This window comes from Schistocerca serialis, chromosome 6 (assembly GCF_023864345.2).
Source record: "Schistocerca serialis cubense isolate TAMUIC-IGC-003099 chromosome 6, iqSchSeri2.2, whole genome shotgun sequence".
NCBI lineage: Eukaryota > Metazoa > Arthropoda > Insecta > Orthoptera > Acrididae > Schistocerca > Schistocerca serialis.
In genome coordinates, this window is record NC_064643.1 from 575,398,999 (window position 1) to 575,416,602 (window position 17,604).

The window sequence follows — 17,604 nt, forward strand, 5'->3', positions numbered from 1 at the left end:
GCTTGTGTCTGTGTATGTGTGGATGGATATGTGTGTGTGTGCGAGTGTATACCTGTCCTTTTTTCTCCCTAAGGTAAGTCTTTCCGCTCCCGGGATTGGAATGACTCCTTACCCTCCCCCTTAAAACCCACATCCTTTCGTCTTTCCCTCTCCTTCCCTCTTTCCTGACGAAGCAATCGTTGGTTGCAAAAGCTTGAATTTTGTGTGTATGCTTGTGTTTGTCTGTGTGTCTATCGACGTTCCAGCACTTTCATTTGGTAAGTCACATCATCTTTGTTTTTAGATATATTTTTCCCACGTGGAATGTTTCCCTCTGTTATATATAATTCTTTAGTTTACAATAATCTTTGTGTAGCAGTATGATACTTATTTCATAAAGCAAAGTAATTAAATGGAATTTTTTATGTAAGAGTATGATAATTATTTCATTAAAAAAAGGTAATTAAATGGAATTCTATTTGTTCATGAAAGTAACTGTTTCTAACCTTTGGCTTTATTTGTCTTTGGAATTAATTAATTTTTATGAAAACATATATACTGTAATACTGATTGTTTTAAATATTCATCTTGTAAAATTTAGGTTTGGAATACTTCACATTTATGTAACTATTTGTGCAAATTTTGTCTATGTTTTCTGTTGACCATATTGTCACACATAAATTAATTAGGACAAGTTTCCACTCACTGTAAATTACACACAATACTTGACCATAATGATTCTGAAAATATGATGCATTGTCAAGATCCTATGCAATAACTGGTGTTACACCAACCATGGGAATTGCTGAGTTGTCATGGTAAGTGGTGGATGTAAGAAGTTGCAATATGTCTGGCATGAATAAATGAAGAAAATTAACAGGATATCTATGTTGAACTTTTTGATTTCAGCGACCAAAAATCTAAATTCTGCATAGGAATTCAGCAACAAAAGATACAAACCTTGTATTTCTGCAGCGAACAAGACTGAGCAACAATCATGGACACCCTCAATATGTTAAGAAAAATATCAAACAAAGGTCAGATCTGGTTTGAGGCCCAAGTGACACAAGCCACTGCTTTGGGTTCCATGCTGAGAGGGGTGCCTAAGTTCAACAATGTGTATTACAATTAGCAGCAAAAACTGACAAGGGTGAAAATATATGATAAGTTGCTTGTGTGAAATAATATTCTTGAATTGGCCCTGACAAAAGTGTATCATTTCCTGTTCAAAATAACTGTTTTTCTATCATTTGCTTTTTTATGTTCTTTTTTTTGTGTTCAGACTACAATTCTAATCTGAAATTAAATTTAAATTTACATCTTGCATGTGAACATGACTGTTACAATATGTACTTTTTATTTTAAATATTTTTTGTTGTTCCATATGCCCTTTTCATTTGGTGTATCCTGTCCTTAATTCATTAGACAGCAAATTAGAGGCAAGTGGCATATTCTGTGTCCTGTCAAAGGATTTTGACTGTGTGAATCACAGAATTCTTTTAAGTAAATTAAAATATTATGGCATCACAGATAGTGCTGCAAAGTGGTTTCAGTCATATCTCACTAACAGAAAACAAAGGGTGACATTACGTAACACTTCAGCGGTAGGCGATCGAACATCATATGACTGGGAAGAAATTACATATGGTGTTCCTCAATGTTCCTAGGTCCACTACTTTTTCTTGTGTATATTAATGCCCTTTCGTCTGTTGCATTACCAGATGCCAAGTTTGTCTTATTTGCAGATGATACAAACATTGCAATAAATAGTAAATCAAATATAAATTTAGAAAGGGCAGCTAATCAAATTTTTACTGACATTAATAAGCGCTTCATAGCCAATTCAGTGTCATCAAACTTTGAAAAGACCCACTACATGCAGTTCAGAACTTCCAAGAGGTTTCCTTCTAGTGTATAATATATGATGACATGGAAATAGGAGAAGTTGAGAGTGTAAAATTCTTGGGAATACAACTTGATAATAAATTCAGTTGGGAGCAACATACTAATGAACTGCTAAAGTGTCTAAACAATTCTGTGTTTGCAATGCGAATGATGTCAGACATAGGAGATATAAATATAAAATAACTGGCATGTTGTGCTTATTTTCACTCCATTATGTCTTTTGGTATCATATATTGTGGTAACTCCACAAACTGAGAAAAAATTTTTAGAGTACAGAAGCGTATAATAAGAGTAATGTGCAGTGTAAATCCAAGTACGCTAAAAGGAATACAAACATCTCAAAAACGAGATTGACAGAAAGTGCAGAATGGCTAAGCACGGATGGCTAGAGGACAAATGTAAGGATGTAGAGGTGCATATCACTAGGGGTAAGATAGATACTGCCTACAGGAAAATTAAAGATACCTTTGGAGAAAAGAGAACCACTTGTATGAATATCAAGAGCTCAGATGGAAACCCAGTTCTAAGTAAAGAAGGGAAAGCAGAAAGGTGGAAGGAATACATAGAGGGTCTATACAGGGGCGATTTTCTTGAGGACAGTATTATGGAAATGAAAGAGGATGTAGATGAAGATGAAATAGGAGATACGATACTGCGTGAAGAGTTTGACAGGGCACTGAAAGACCTAAGTCAAAACAAGGCCTCGTGAGTAGACAACATTCCATTAGAACTACTGACAGCCTTGGGAGAGCCAGTCCTGACAACACTCTTCCATCTGGTGAGCAAGATGAATGAGACAGGTGAAATTCCCTCAGACTTCAAGAAGAATATAATAATTCCAATCCCAAAGAAAGCAGGTGTTGACAGATGTGAAAATTACCGAACTCTCAGTTTTATTAAGTCACAGCTGCAAAACACTAACGCGAATTCTTTAGAGACAAATGGAAAAACTGGTAGAAGCCGACCTCATGGAAGATCAGTTTGGATTCCGTAGAAATGTTGGAACATATGAGGCAATACTGACCCTACGACTTATCTTAGAAAATAGATTAAGGAAAGGCAAACCTATGTTTCTAGCATTTGTAGACTTAGAGAAAGCTTTTGACAATGTTGACTGGAATACTCTCTTTCAAATTTTAAAGGTGGCAGGGGTAAAATACAGGGAGCGAAAGGCTATTTACAACTTGTACAGAAACCAGATGGCAGTTATAAGAGTCGATGGGCGTGGAAGGGAAGCAGCAGTTGGGAAGGGAGTGAGACAGAGTTGTAGCCTCGCCCCAATGTTATTCAATCTGTATATTGAGCAAGCAGTAAAGGAAACAAAAGAAAAATTCAGAGTAGGCATTAAAAACCATGGAGAAGAAATAAAAACTTTGAGGTTTGCCGATGACATTGTAATTCTGTCAGAGACAGCAAAGGACTTGGAAGAACAGTTGAATGGAATGGACAGTGTCTTGAAAGGAGGATATAAGATGAACATCAACAAAAGCAAAACGAGGATAATGGAATGTAGTCGAATTAAGTCGGGTGATGCTGAGGGAATTAGATTGGGAAATGAGACACTTAAAGTAGTAGAGGAGTTTTGCTATTTGGGGAGCAAAATAACTGATGATGGTCGAAGTAGAGAGGATATAAAATGTAGACCTGCAATGGCAAGGAAAGCGTTTTTGAAGAAGAGAAATTTGTTAACATCGAGTATAGATTTAAGTGTCAGGAAGTCGTTTCTTAAAGTATTTGTATGGAGGGTATGGAAGTGAAACATGGACAATAAATAGTTTAGACAAGAAGAGAATAGAAGCTTTCTAAATGTGGTGCTACAGAAGAATGCTGAAGATTAGATGGGTAGATCACATAACTAATGAGGAGGTATTGAATAGACTTGGGGAGAAGTGTAGTTTGTGGCACAACTTGACTAGAAGAAGGGATCGGTTGGTAGGACATGTTCTGAGGCATCAATGGATCACCAATTTAGTACTGGAGGGCAGCGTGGAGGGTAAAAATCTTGGAGGGAGACCAAGAGATGAATACACTAAGCAGATTCAGAAGGATGTAGGTTGCAGTAAGTACTGGGAGATGAAGAAGCTTGCACAGGATAGAGTAGCATGGAGAGCTGCATCAAACCAGTCTCAGGACTGAAGACTACAACAACAACAACAAATCCAAGAACATCATGTTGAAACCTATTCAAAGAATTGGGCATACTAGCCACAGCTTCTCAGTGTATTTATTCCTTAATGAAGTTTGTTGTAAATAATACATCTCTTTTTCCAACTAACTGCTTAGTACACAGTATCAATACTAGGAATAAGAACAATATACATAAAGATTTCAAATCCCTTACTCCTGCCCAGAAAGGAGTCCAGTATTCAGCAACACATATTTTCAATAAGTTACCAGCAACCATTAAGAGTTTAGTTTCAGACAAGGCACAATTTAAATACAATTTAAAAGAACTTTTGGTGGCCAACTCCTTCTAGTCCATCCATGAATTTCTCAACAAGTGCAGTAGACCATTTTAATGAAAATTTATTATACTTTAATTTTTGACAATACTCAGTTGTAACAGGCAAGTAACTACCTACTGTGTGGATGCTGGATGTATGGAAAGCAGATGTAAGTCTTAAGTCTGTAAATAGTGGAAGTTTAATTTTAAATCTTGACATAATTTGACTGTTCTTAACTGAGGATCAGTGAAATGAATAATTTACTTTAAGTTTTGACAATACTTAGTTGTAATAGCCAAGTAACCAGCTACTGTGTGAATGGTGGATTTAATGAAAGCATATGTAAGTATGAAACCCGTAAATATTAAAAGTTTAATTTTAATTCATGTGCATAATTTTACTGTTTATTGACTGAGGATCATTAAAATTAATGAAACTCAAGTTTTTCTAATTACATTTTCGTAATGTGTTTATCTGACATGTTCCACACCCAGGAGGATCCCCTCTTTTGTGGGTTTATGGAATGAATAATTAATCTAATCTAATCTTAGTCTAATTTAGTTATGGCAGAGTTTTCTTGAATTAGCTCTCTTAGGTACTTGAACTTTTTAACACTTCCTGTTTGAACAAGGTCTGTCTGAAAAATTTTGGTCCTTGTTTATGCCAGTAATAACTGGTTTTCTCTGCAAAGATTCTTAAACCTGGTTACTGTTCCATGAGACTGACTGTGCTCCCTAAAATTTAAAAATAGTACAACAGAATTGTCTGCAAATGAAAAGGAGTTTACTTTAGTCCATTGTTACTTTATTATTTATATATTTATTTATACTGTATATAAATAACTTATACTATTAATACTAATTATTGCACAGGATTTATTTCCACTCTATCATTCTTCAACAAAGAAAAAGTACAAAACATGGTCTAAAAGTCAATGTATAACATTCATTTTATGCTTATCTGTTCACTCTGTTATGTCATTAATATGTTTGCAAACCTACAATTATTGTTTACCCCAATCTGCAACTGAACCTTCAGTTTCTAAGTATCTTTATTAAATTCTATACAAGTAATTTGGTAGAGAAAAATCTTATTACCTGTGAGCATGCAGCAGATGAAAGAAGAGCTAATGAGGCCCCTTTGCCACCAACTATAGTGGAGCTCTGACATTCCCTATCAGAAAAGATAACTACCATATTGCTTCCTTCCACTTCTGGTTCTAGAAGATGATCACTCAGTGACACGGGGAAATCTGGACAGTCACCATCATACCTGACAAAACACATGAGAATGTACAATGACATATAGTGGAGAAAATAAGAAATTGACTATCACTCAAAGGAACTAGCACAATCAAAATAATCAACCAGTGAAACTGAATTGACACACTCAGCAGTCAGTACCAAAACCATCAAATGAAGTATCACATATGTGAACTTCTGTTACATAAGGATAATATTTAGCAATAATCTCAATCATATCAAACACTATTATTTTATTTATTTTGCAGTAATCTCATTCATATCAAACACTTAGACACTGCATTTTATCAATAAAGTATCTAGTAAAGAACTGATCTGTGATTCAGAAAATGCTATCTGTTTAATGAGTGAATAATTCTAAATTTTGTCCAAGGATATTTTGAGATTACTATTTAAAAGGAACAATCACCAATGATCTCAAAGTAGAAACATTTTTGACCATTTGTGGTCCCTCCATTCATTTATTCACACATAACAGTGTTTTGGTTGTGGTGAACCTTCATATAATATGACAAAATGCTTCAGTACATTAAATTAACAATCAAAGACACTTGTGCTGCCACACTCCATGATTGAAAATAAATTATTAGCATTAGAGACATAATTTATAATAATAATAATAACAATAATTACATTTTCCAGATATCATTCTTCATTTACCATATATTTAACAATTTTTTGGGTAAGCTGGATACTGCTGGAGAGTAATAATTAAGACATACTACAAGAACAAAAATAATCAATTTTTGACAATATAGTGTAATGGGATGGATAAAAAATCTACTCACCAAGCAGTGGCTGGAGAACACACATATAAAAAAATGTTTTATGCATGCAAGCCTTCAGAGACAATGGCTCCTTCTTCCGGTAGAAGGGTTGAAGGGGGAGGAAGAGGTGTGAAGGAAAAGAAACAGGAGAAGTTTAGGAAAAGGGACAGAGTTCATAAAAGTTACCCAAAAGTTTGGGTTACGGGAGACAGAATGAGAGGAAAGACTGTTGGGGACTGCTGAGAAATGAAAGGTGGAAAGCGGGGTGATAAGCAACACAGAGATTACTGCTAAAACATCATGCATGAGTGAATAAGAGTGAAAAGCTAAGTGCATTATATGTAACAGAGGAGGGGGGGGGGGGGATGGTGAAAATCAGATAGGTCAGAAAATGAAAGATGTAGAGAACTAAAATGGAGTAAAGAAAGGAGTAGTTAAGAAGAAATGCTGAGATGGGAAAAATTAACAAAAATTAAGGCCAGGTTGGTTGCAAGAACCAAGGGCATGTTGTAGTGCTAGTTCCCACCTGCAGAGTTCAGAGAAACTGGTGTCTGGAGGAAGAATCCAGATGGCATGGCATGTGTGGTGAAACAAACACTGAGGTTATGACTGTCATGTTGTAGAGCATGGTGTGCAACACAATATTGTGTGTTGCCAGTAAACACCCTCTGCCTATGTCCTTTCATCCTAACTGATAACTTGGTGGTGGTCATGCTGATGTAAAAGGAAAAACAGTGTTTACACTACAGCTGATATATGTGTCGTTTCACAAGTGGCTCTCTCTTTGATAGTATATGTTTTGTCAGTTACAGGGCTGGCATAGGTGGCGGGATTTGATGTGATGGCCCAGAAAATCTTCTTTTGAACTAGCTGGTGTAGTAATTACATCCAGTGAAGGTTGAGGTGAGAATGGGGGTGTATTGCTGTAAAGAGGCTGCATCCAAACAAATATGTTTGCCTCAAATGCCAAGGTTGTATGGGAGGGAATGTTTGACATGGAAAGGATGCCAACAATAAAAACATAAGTACTGTTGTTTGCTAGTGGGTTTAAAGTGGATGCAAGTGTGTAGCTGGCCTTCAGTGAGGACGAGATCAACATCAAGGAAACTGACATGGAATTCAGAATAGGACCATGTGAAATTTAACTGGTAGGAGGTATGTGGAGATTCCAGGAATTTTAACAGGTCAGCCTCACCATGAGTCCATATTACATTTTGGCAGTTGCCATCCTTTCCCTGTGAAACATTCACTCCTGTGAAGCCTTGAAATTTGAGGCAAACATATTTGTTTGGATGCAGACTCTTTACAGTAATACACCAACACTTTCAACTCGTCCTTCACTGGGCATAATTACCACATCAGCCTAGTTCAAAAGCATATTCTCCAGGCCATCACATCCAATCCTGGTACCAGTGATCCCTCCAAAAAACAACTTCAGAGCACATCACTTGTCACTCAGTATTACCCTGGATTTGAATGTATTAATTGGCTACTTCAACAAGGCCATGACTTCCTAAAATCATGTGCTAACATGAGAACCATTACATCGTAGTTTTGTACATCTTTCATTAATGACCATCTCCATTACTTAGCTTTTCACTCCTATGAAATTGTGCACAATGTTTTAGCAAAATCTCTGTGCTGCATACTACTCTGTCTTCCACCTTTAAGCTCTAAGGTCTACGAATCTCGTGCGGTGCAGTCTTTCCTTCTCATCCCCTCCGGTACGTCTCCTGACCCGGGGTTGTGGGTGTCTTTTCTGAACTCTACCTCTTTTCCTGAATCTCTCCAGTCTTTTTCCTTCACCCCTTCTCCTTCCTCTCCAACCCTTCTGCTAGAAGAAGGAGCCACTGACTCCAAAAGCTTGCAGGTGTAAAACCTTTTTTTATGTATGTGTTTGCCTGCTGCTGCTGCTTGGTGAGCAATTTTCTTCTATTCAGTTACATTGTATTGTTAAAAATTGATTATTTTCATTGTTATATTAGCTCATGTGTCCATCATTCCTTCTTATGTAACCCTCTTGTCAGTCTTCATTGTCATCTGTCCTTTTCAAATTGGCATCTTTTTCCTACCTTATATGCAAGTCTGTTTGTTTATTTATCTGTACCACCCAGATTCATCAACACCTTGCCCCTACATCTTTTCTAGTACAGTTTTCCATGCACGTAGCTGGGTCCACAGTTAGTTATAAATTTTCATATAACAATGTTATTGTTATTTATGAATTTTCGTACAGCAATTCATTTCTGATTCACTACACTGGAGGGCCTTCTCCCAATCATCGTTCACTAATTTATTTGCAAATTTGACAGCTATTGTCTTTCCCATCTTCCACTTACCTTGTTTATATGTAACTCTTTCAAATTTTTGTGCGACTGTTGTTCACCAAACTGATCTGATAGACTTTTACTACCATCTTCTACATTACTTTATTTCCCAAGCAAAGTTGTTTACATTTTCTCCTATGCCCTTCTGTTTTTGTTTGCCCTGCTTTTAAAATTTTGTCTCTTTTACCCTATTGATTTTTCTCTTCTCCAATCATTTTTACATATAATACAGTCAACTTTTCTGGAAAGGAATTCTCATCTGCTCATTACCTCTTATTAACCATTGTCTGTTCTCACAACTTTTGTATGATTTTTTCTGTTTTTTTTTTTTCCTTGATTTTCTTCTGTTTCTTTATATCTTCCCATTCTTTGCTTCTCTTTTTTGCCACTCTCACCATTTCTCTTGCCATGATAAGTTTCATCACATAATACATCCATTCTTTTCGAAAACATCCTTCTGCACTATCAAAACTAAGGTCCCTCATTCTGTTTCTTGAAACCTGCTTTTCCCTTGAAGTCACTCCCAAAGGCCTAACATTGAAAGTTCTTGTTCCTGGATGTAATCCTACGCTACACCAGGCTCTTTTACAGTTTCAAATACAACAATCTCTTGCACTTACCTGACTAATCTGTGACCTATACACCTCCTCTGCCAATTTTCACTCTACCAGACTTCTCTCCTTCTACAAAATCCTGCAGTTATCTGTCCCTAGTGCCTCCTTGGATGGTATCATCCACCAAGCCAACTTCAGACTATAACAACATGCCAGACCTTGCATCAAAAAGCTATCCCGCCTACTCCTAAACTAACTCAACTGTGATGTTATCCTTCCTGTCTCTCTACAGCTTCCTATACAGCTACACCAACAACCACCACTCCTCTCATACAAACTGAGCTTGGCCAACCTATTTAACATTCCACAGTCTTCACCACATTCTCCCAGACCAACAATAACTCACAATCGCAAGAATCAATAACAAAAGTACTGTGTTCTCAACCTCTCGTCTAAAGCACTCTTCCCTCCTGAACTATCTGTATTATCCAAGGGTATCACTTTCAGCCGCTAAACCTGCATTTAATCATGCTGCTTTGATTAAGGATCCACTTTCATTCACACACAATGTCAACTGGAAATATTAGGTTGCAATCCAATCCCAAAACCTTTCCAACAGCAAACCTGACACTGAAAGCTGCCTTGAACAGTTCCAACCATGAACCCATCTTGATCCACCACCACTACCTCAAAATCTCCCTTACAAGCCTCCTGAATTCCTCACATCCAGCACTGCTTCACAACCCTTCCCCAGGTCCCCATAACATGACCCTAACCTGTCATCTACAGAATTCCAGGCTTTGCAATCCCTAAAATCTGATGACTCCATCATTATCCTTCCAGCAAATAAAGGATCAACCAATCTGGTATTTGACTGACACAAGTATGTTAGTGAAGGTCAATGCCAGCTGTCTGACAGCTTTACATACAGAATCTGCCATCAAGACCCCATCCCTGTGATTCAAACTGACCAAAACCTCAGGTCCCTCACAAGGACTAACACCTCAATCCAATGAACTTCTTATCCCACCCAAACTACACACCCCCACCTTTTACCTTCTTCCTAAGATCCACAAACCCAATCATTCTGGTCATCCAATAGTTCCTGGCTTCAAAGCACCCACCACATGTACAGGGTTATTACAAATGATTGAAGCGATTTCACAGCTTTACAATAATTTTATTATTTGAGATATTTTCACAATGCTTTGCACACACATACAAAAACTCAAAAAGTTTTTTTAGGCATTCACAAATGTTCGATATGTGCCCCTTTAGTGATTTGGCAGACATCAAGCCGATAATCAAGTTCCTCCCACACTCAGTGCAGCATGTCCCCATCAATGAGTTCGAAAGCATCGTTGATGCGAGCTCGCAGTTCTGGCACGTTTCTTGGTAGAGAAGGTTTAAACACTGAATCTTTCACATAACCCCACAGAAAGAAATCGCAGGGGGTTAAGTCGGGAGAGCGTGGGGGCCATGACATGAATTGCTGATCATGCTCTCCACCATGACCGATCCATCGGTTTTCCAATCTCCTGTTTAAGAAATGCCGAACATCATGATGGAAGTGCGGTGGAGAACCATCCTGTTGAAAGATGAAGTCGGCACTGTCGGTCTCCAGTTGTGGCATGAGCCAATTTTCCAGCATGTCCAGATACATGTGTCCTGTAACGTTTTTTTCGCAGAAGAAAAAGGGGCCGTAAACTTTAAACCGTGAGATTGCACAAAACACGTTAACTTTTGGTGAATTGCGAATTTGCTGCATGAATGCGTGAGGATTCTCTACCACCCAGATTCGCACATTGTGTCTGTTCACTTCACCATTAAGAAAAAATATTGCTTCATCACTGAAAACAAGTTTCGCACTGAACGCATCCTCTTCCATGAGCTGTTGCAACCATGCCGAAAATTCAAAGTGTTTCACTTTGTCATCAGGTGTCAGGGCTTGTAGCAATTGTAAACGGTAAGGCTTCTGCTTTAGCCTTTTCTGTAAGATTTTCCAAACCGTCGGCTGTGGTACGTTTAGCTCCCTGCTTGCTTTATTCGTCGACTTCCGCGGGCTACGCGTGAAACTTGCCCGCACGCGTTCAACCCTTTCTTCGCTCACTGCAGGCCGACCCGTTGATTTCCCCTTACAGAGGCATCCAGAAGCTTTAAACTGCGCATACCATCGCCGAATGGAGTTAGTAGTTGGTGGATGTTTGTTGAACTTCGTCCTGAAGTGTCGTTGCACTGTTATGACTGACTGATGTGAGTGCATATCAAGCACTACATACGCTTTCTCTGCTCCTGTCGCCATTTTGTCTCACTGTGCTCTCGAGCGCTCTGGCGGCGGAAACCTGAAGTGCGGCTTCAGCCGAACAAAACTTTATGAGTTTTTCTACGTATGTGTAGTGTGTCGTGACCATATGTCAATGAATGGAGCTACAGTGAATTTATGAAATCGCTTCAATCATTTGTAGTAGCCCTGTATATCTAACTTAGTTGATCAATACTTGCAACTCAAAGTACAAAGACTTCCCTCCTACATTGCAGACACCAACCATTTCCTAGATCATCTGAAACTGTGTTCATTCCATTCCCACCACACACCTTGTTTGTCACCATTGATGCCACCTCCCTCTATACCAACATCCTCCATATACATGGTCTGCCTCAGCTGAACATTCCCTCAGAAAGCATCCACCTGATTCCAAACCTATGACATCTTTCCTGCTCACTTCAATCAAGTTATCTTAAGAGGGGCAGACATACAAACATATCAGGGTATGGTCATGGGAACCAGGATGGCTCCTTCTTATGCCAACTTTTTAGTGGGTCACTTGGAGGGGGTTTTCCTGGGGACCCATAAGCCTTCAGTCCCACATTTTATTTAGATACATTGATGACATCTTTGTCATAAGGACTCATGGCAAGGCTGACCTGTTAAAATTCCTGGTATCTATAAACACCTTCTACCAATTAAATTTCATATAGTCCTATTCTGAACCCCATTCCAGTTTCCTTGATGTTAATCTCATCCTCACTGAAGGTCAGCTACACACTTCCATCCACATTAAACCTACTAACAAGCAACATACTTACATTTCGACTGTTGCCATCCTTTCCATATCAAGTGTTCCCTACCATACAGACTTGGCATTTGAGACAAACATATTTGTTTGGATGCAGACTCTTTATATCAATACACCACCATTCTCACCTCAGCCTTCACTGGGTGTAATTACCCCCACCAACCTATCTCAGAAGCAGATTCCTCAGGCCAACACATCCAACCCTGGTACCAGTGATCCCTTCAAAAGCAACTTCTGAGCACACCACTTGTTACTCAGTGTTATCCTGGTCTTGAATGTTTTAATCAGCTACTTCAACAAGGCCATGACTTCCTAGAATCATGCCCTGAAATTAGATCCATTTTGTCTGAGATTTTACCCACCACACCTAGAATAGCTTCTTGTTGGCTTCCTAACCTCTGCAGTATCCTTGTCAGACCCTATGATTCTTCTGTACCCATCTCCCACCCTATGGCTCCTACCCCTGTGACCATCCCCGCTTCAAGACTTGCAATGATCACACTCCTACCACCACCTATACCAGCCCTGTAACTGGCAAAACATATGCTATAAAAGGGAGAGCTACCTGCGAAACGACGCATCATATACCAACTGTTATGTATGCACTGTTCGGCCTATTACATCGGCATGACTACCACCAAGTTATCAGTTACAGAGGGTGTATTCCAGCAACACACAATATCTTGTTGCACAGAATGCTCTATAACATGACAGTCATAACCTCGGAGCCTGTTTCACCAAATGTACCATCTGGATTTTTCCCTCGGACACCAATTTCTCGGAACTCTGCAGGTCAGAACTAATGCCCTTGGTTCTTGTCATCCAGCTGGCCTTAATTTACTTTAATTTATTCTGTCACAGCATTTCTTTGCAGTAACTAAACCTTTCTTCACTCTGTTTTAGTTTTCTACATCTTATATTTACTGACCTGCCATCCCCCTCACACCTCTGTTAAATACAACGCACTTAGCTTTTCACTCTTATGAACTCATTCACGATGTTTTAGCAATAATCTCTGTGTTGCATATTGCCTGGTCTTCCACATTTAAGGTCTCAGGTTTTCAAATCCCATGTGGTGCTGACCCCAACAGTCAGTCTTTCCTTCTCGTCTCATCCGGTAATTCTACCCTGACCCAGGGTTCTGGATGAATTTTCCGAACTCTGCCCCTTTTCCTAAACCTTTTCCAGACCTTCTTCTTTGTCCACATTCCTTTCTCTGCAATCCTTCTGCCAAAAGAAGAAGCCACTGGCTGCAAAAGGGTGCATGCATAAAACATTGTGTGTTCTCCAGCCACCACTTGGTGAGTAGATTTTTTATCTATCCAACTAAATTATATAGTTAATACATATTGTTCGAATAGAGGCCAGTTAATATGTACTGCTTCAGTAGAGGTTAATTTATAGGTAATATTGTTCCAGACAACATGAATGACAACTTTGCAAATCTTGAATATATGTAGATTTACTGACTAATAAGACATGTTTTTATTGTCTTTTTATATTACTGAAGATACCCAGTGTCTTAACCAGTTTCATCTGACAACCAATGAATTCATGAAGCAATGGAGGTTTGAAGCTGCATACACCCATCCAACATGATACTTCCAAATACTAGAAACTCACCATCACCAAAGTGGTCTATTTTCACAGTAAATCTGTGGCTGCACTGGTTGTCACTTTCCCTCCAATTGTAGATGCAACACTAGTCTATCTGTGAATTTAAGTGTGATTCATCTGTGAAAAGTGAGTTCACTAATAGTCCACTCTCGATGTTGGTGTCCACAATAAAGTAGCCTATCTCTGCATTGTCGAGAGCGGTTGAGAGAGGAAGGGGGGACAGACAATACAATGCCAGTTAAGCACACAGACCAACTGCTCTAAACCTCCAAAACACTTCTGTTAGAAAACTGCATCTCCTGAGGAAGCTGTAAACTCTGAAGTTTTGTTGACATCCTTGAATTTTGTGATGCATTTAAGATTATTTATTGGTGATATTGTGCAGCAATTACTCATGGATGGTCTTGTAATGGCCTACAATAGCAATTTCTTTGTCTTGTTACTAAAGTATCGATTTGACACTTTGTGATACATTTGATGCTGCTAAGGTTTTCTCATTACACCATAAAATTGTAAACTTCACCAACAGGATAGCTTCTCATTACACTGAACGTGTAAAAACAACTGAGACCCTGAGTTTAGTGCACATCTTTTAATTGTATCTGAATCACAAACTTTGTTGAAACTGGGAGAACTCCTTTCCTATACACAGAGCACTATTGTAGTTTGGTGGATAATTCTGAAGGTTTTTTTTTTTTTTTTTGTTATCCCCCCCCAATTTTCACCTTTTATCTCCCCAATTCCCTCTTATCTTGATTCTGCATAACTGTAATTTTAGTTATAATAATTCTGATTACCTGTACCAGAATTCAGCAGTGCCAGCACCTGACTTGTCATTCAAAAGGAATTGGTAGGTCCGAATGTGAGTCTGACTCTCCCAAGGATATCCACTATAAAACACAGCTTTTCCTTTAGGGATGAAGTCAACAACAGTGGTGAAGTTTTTTTTCCCAGCTATCCTGGCAAAAACACAATTAATTAAAGCTTTACCCAAACTGAGGAAAATGCTAGCACAAAAGTATTAGAGGCACATGTCACAGTCAACACAAGTGAAGTAAAAGTAGCCTAATATTAAAGTGTAATGGCATGACTGCAAATGCGAAATGAAAAATGGATGGTGTAGGCACTCAGGACACTCTGCTCTGTACCAGATACAATATTGCCAAGGATAAAGTATTTTGTGAATTGAGTACCTTCATCACAATGATAGACTAAAAACTTAAGAGATACCAGTGTGATCCAAATGCTGCATACTTCACCCTGAACCTAACAACAGTCACACTTCCTGAAAATGACTTACTTCATTTATTGTCATTCTCAAAAAGGGAAGCATACCTCCATCATTCATCCTAATGGTCTACACTTGTCTTCTTCATTACCATGCCTGAGTGAGATCCCTTTCCTTTGACCGTATTCCTTCGTTACTCCACCATTTTCACTATCAAGACAGCAGTGATCTAAGGACTTCAATTAATGATTTATTATACTATAATAAACTGTCGACATTATTTTCCTAAAAATATTTGCCACTGGATGAAGTTTGTGTGGCCATGAGGACATCACTGTGATATGTTGTGCCCTGAAGAGAAAGACATTAAACTTCTGAGCTACTCAGTTCAAGAACAAAATAGGCCACACAGAATGGTACAGATACCTGCTGTCAATGTTATATAAAAGAATGCAAAATAAAAAAATTATAAAAAAATAATTATCCTTCTTGGGGTGGCTACCCAAACTTGGAAAAAAAAAAATTCCCTGAGGATTCCAGGTGTGCGGAGAAAGATGCTGGCACACTGCTGAAATAAATTTATGAATTTATGGCGAGTGGCGGGGGAAGGGAGGGGGGGCGGGGGGTGCAACATACCACAATAATGACTTTGCTTTCCTCTCAGTTGAGCTATGTACCAGCCATAAGCAGTAGTTTAACCACAGTTTTTAAACACCGATATCTTTTATAGAATAATATTCATGTAATTAACACACTTTGGAATACACTGAAGGAAAAGGAATTGCAACACAATAAAATAATTACTGTAGAGTACTGAAATTTAGGGAATATATTTGTCTAGGTAATATCTGTAACTGATTAATATTGCGAGACCACAGTTTAATGTGCGAGATAAGCCATTGCAAATGTGAAATGCTGGCATGTTAATAATTGGTGTAACCACCAAAATGTTGAATGCAAGCATTCAAACATGTATGCACTGTGTTATACAGGTACTGCATGTCAGTTGGTGAGATGGAGCTGCATGGCTGTTGCACTTGGTCAGTCAATACAGGGATGGTTAATGCTGTTTGTGGATAATGATGAAGTTGTAGTCCAATGATGTCCCATATACGCTCGATTGGAGACAGATGTGGTTATCAAACAGGCAACATGTCAATACTCTGTGGGGCCTGTCGCGTTACAGCAGAGGAATGTGACCAAGTGTTATCCTGTTGGAAAACACCATTTGGAATGCTGTTTATGAAGGCAGCACAAGAGGTCAAATCACCAAACTGACATACAAATTTGCAGTCAAGAAGTGTAGGATAACCATGAGAGTGCTTCTGCTGTCATAAGAAATCGCACCCCAGCTCGTAATTCCACCTGTAGGTCCAGTGTGTCTAGCATACAGACAGGTTAGCCTCAAGCACTCAACTGCCCTCCTCCTGTACAGCATACAGCCATCACTGGTACCGAGGCAGAACCAACTTTCATCAGAAAATACAAAAGACCTCCACCTTACCATCCAATGAGCTCTCGCTTGACACCTCTGAAGTCACAAACGGCAGTAGTTTGGGCTTAGTGGAATGCACACAACAGGGAGTCTGGCTTGGAGTTGTCCTTGGAGTACCTGATTTACAACAGTTTTTTTTTTTATTAATTTGATGTCCACTGCTGCTCAAATTGTTGCTGCAGATGCAGTACTATGTGCCACAGCCATACACTGAATATGATGGTCCTCCCTCTCGGTACTGTCACATGGCCGTCTGGAGCCCAGTCTTTTTGCAACCATACATTCTTGTGACCACCAATGCCAGCAATGATGTGCAGTGACTACATTCCTGCCAAGTCTTTCTGCAATATCACAGAAAAAACATCCAGCTTCTCATAGCTCTGCACAACTCCTTCTTGGAGCTGGGATTTTTTTTATGTCAGTGTATTAAGTATTTTAAAATACTTCATAAATTACATATTTGAAAATATCTGATTTATAAAACTCCGTAAAATTAAGTTTGAATGCTAAGTTAGAAATGCAAAATTCCCTGATTTTTCCTGTTAAAATGTAATTCCCTAAGAATTCCAGGTTTTCCAAAGGAATCACCATCCTGCCTTTTTAATAAGAAACACAATCAGCAAAATAGTTAGCTGACAATAAGTCATTATAAAAAAATGGACATACAACAATGAAGAAAAGTTATATTAATGAGAGACTTTGTTGGCCTCTCTGTAAAACTGTCACCATCTCTTTTAGATTCAGAGGCAGAAAGTTTTGTTGTTAACTGGGAAAGTTTTAGTATGTCTCATGATCTCTCCACTAATTAGAGTACAAACCAACACTGATTCAGATTTGTTCCAAAGTGAACACATAGCACTATCTTTGCAGCCTCAGGTCACATAAATGGTATCTTTGCCAGTTTCAGCTTGTTACTGTGTTGATCATCCAATGATACAAATATTATATA

At 38.6% G+C, this 17,604-nt stretch overlaps 1 protein-coding gene across 1 annotated transcript in view; it reads right to left on the reverse strand.

Annotated features, from left to right (window-relative positions):
• Positions 1-17,604, reverse strand: part of LOC126484991 (putative phosphoenolpyruvate synthase) — a 317,801-nt gene that overhangs the window by 215,320 nt on the left and 84,877 nt on the right. Inside the window, exons 8-9 of the mRNA XM_050108598.1 lie at positions 6,251-6,311; positions 5,426-5,600 (exon numbers count right to left, since the gene is read on the reverse strand). Of these exons, the coding sequence (XP_049964555.1) occupies positions 5,426-5,600; positions 6,251-6,311 (236 nt within the window). The remainder of the gene's footprint in view (positions 1-5,425; positions 5,601-6,250; positions 6,312-17,604) is intronic.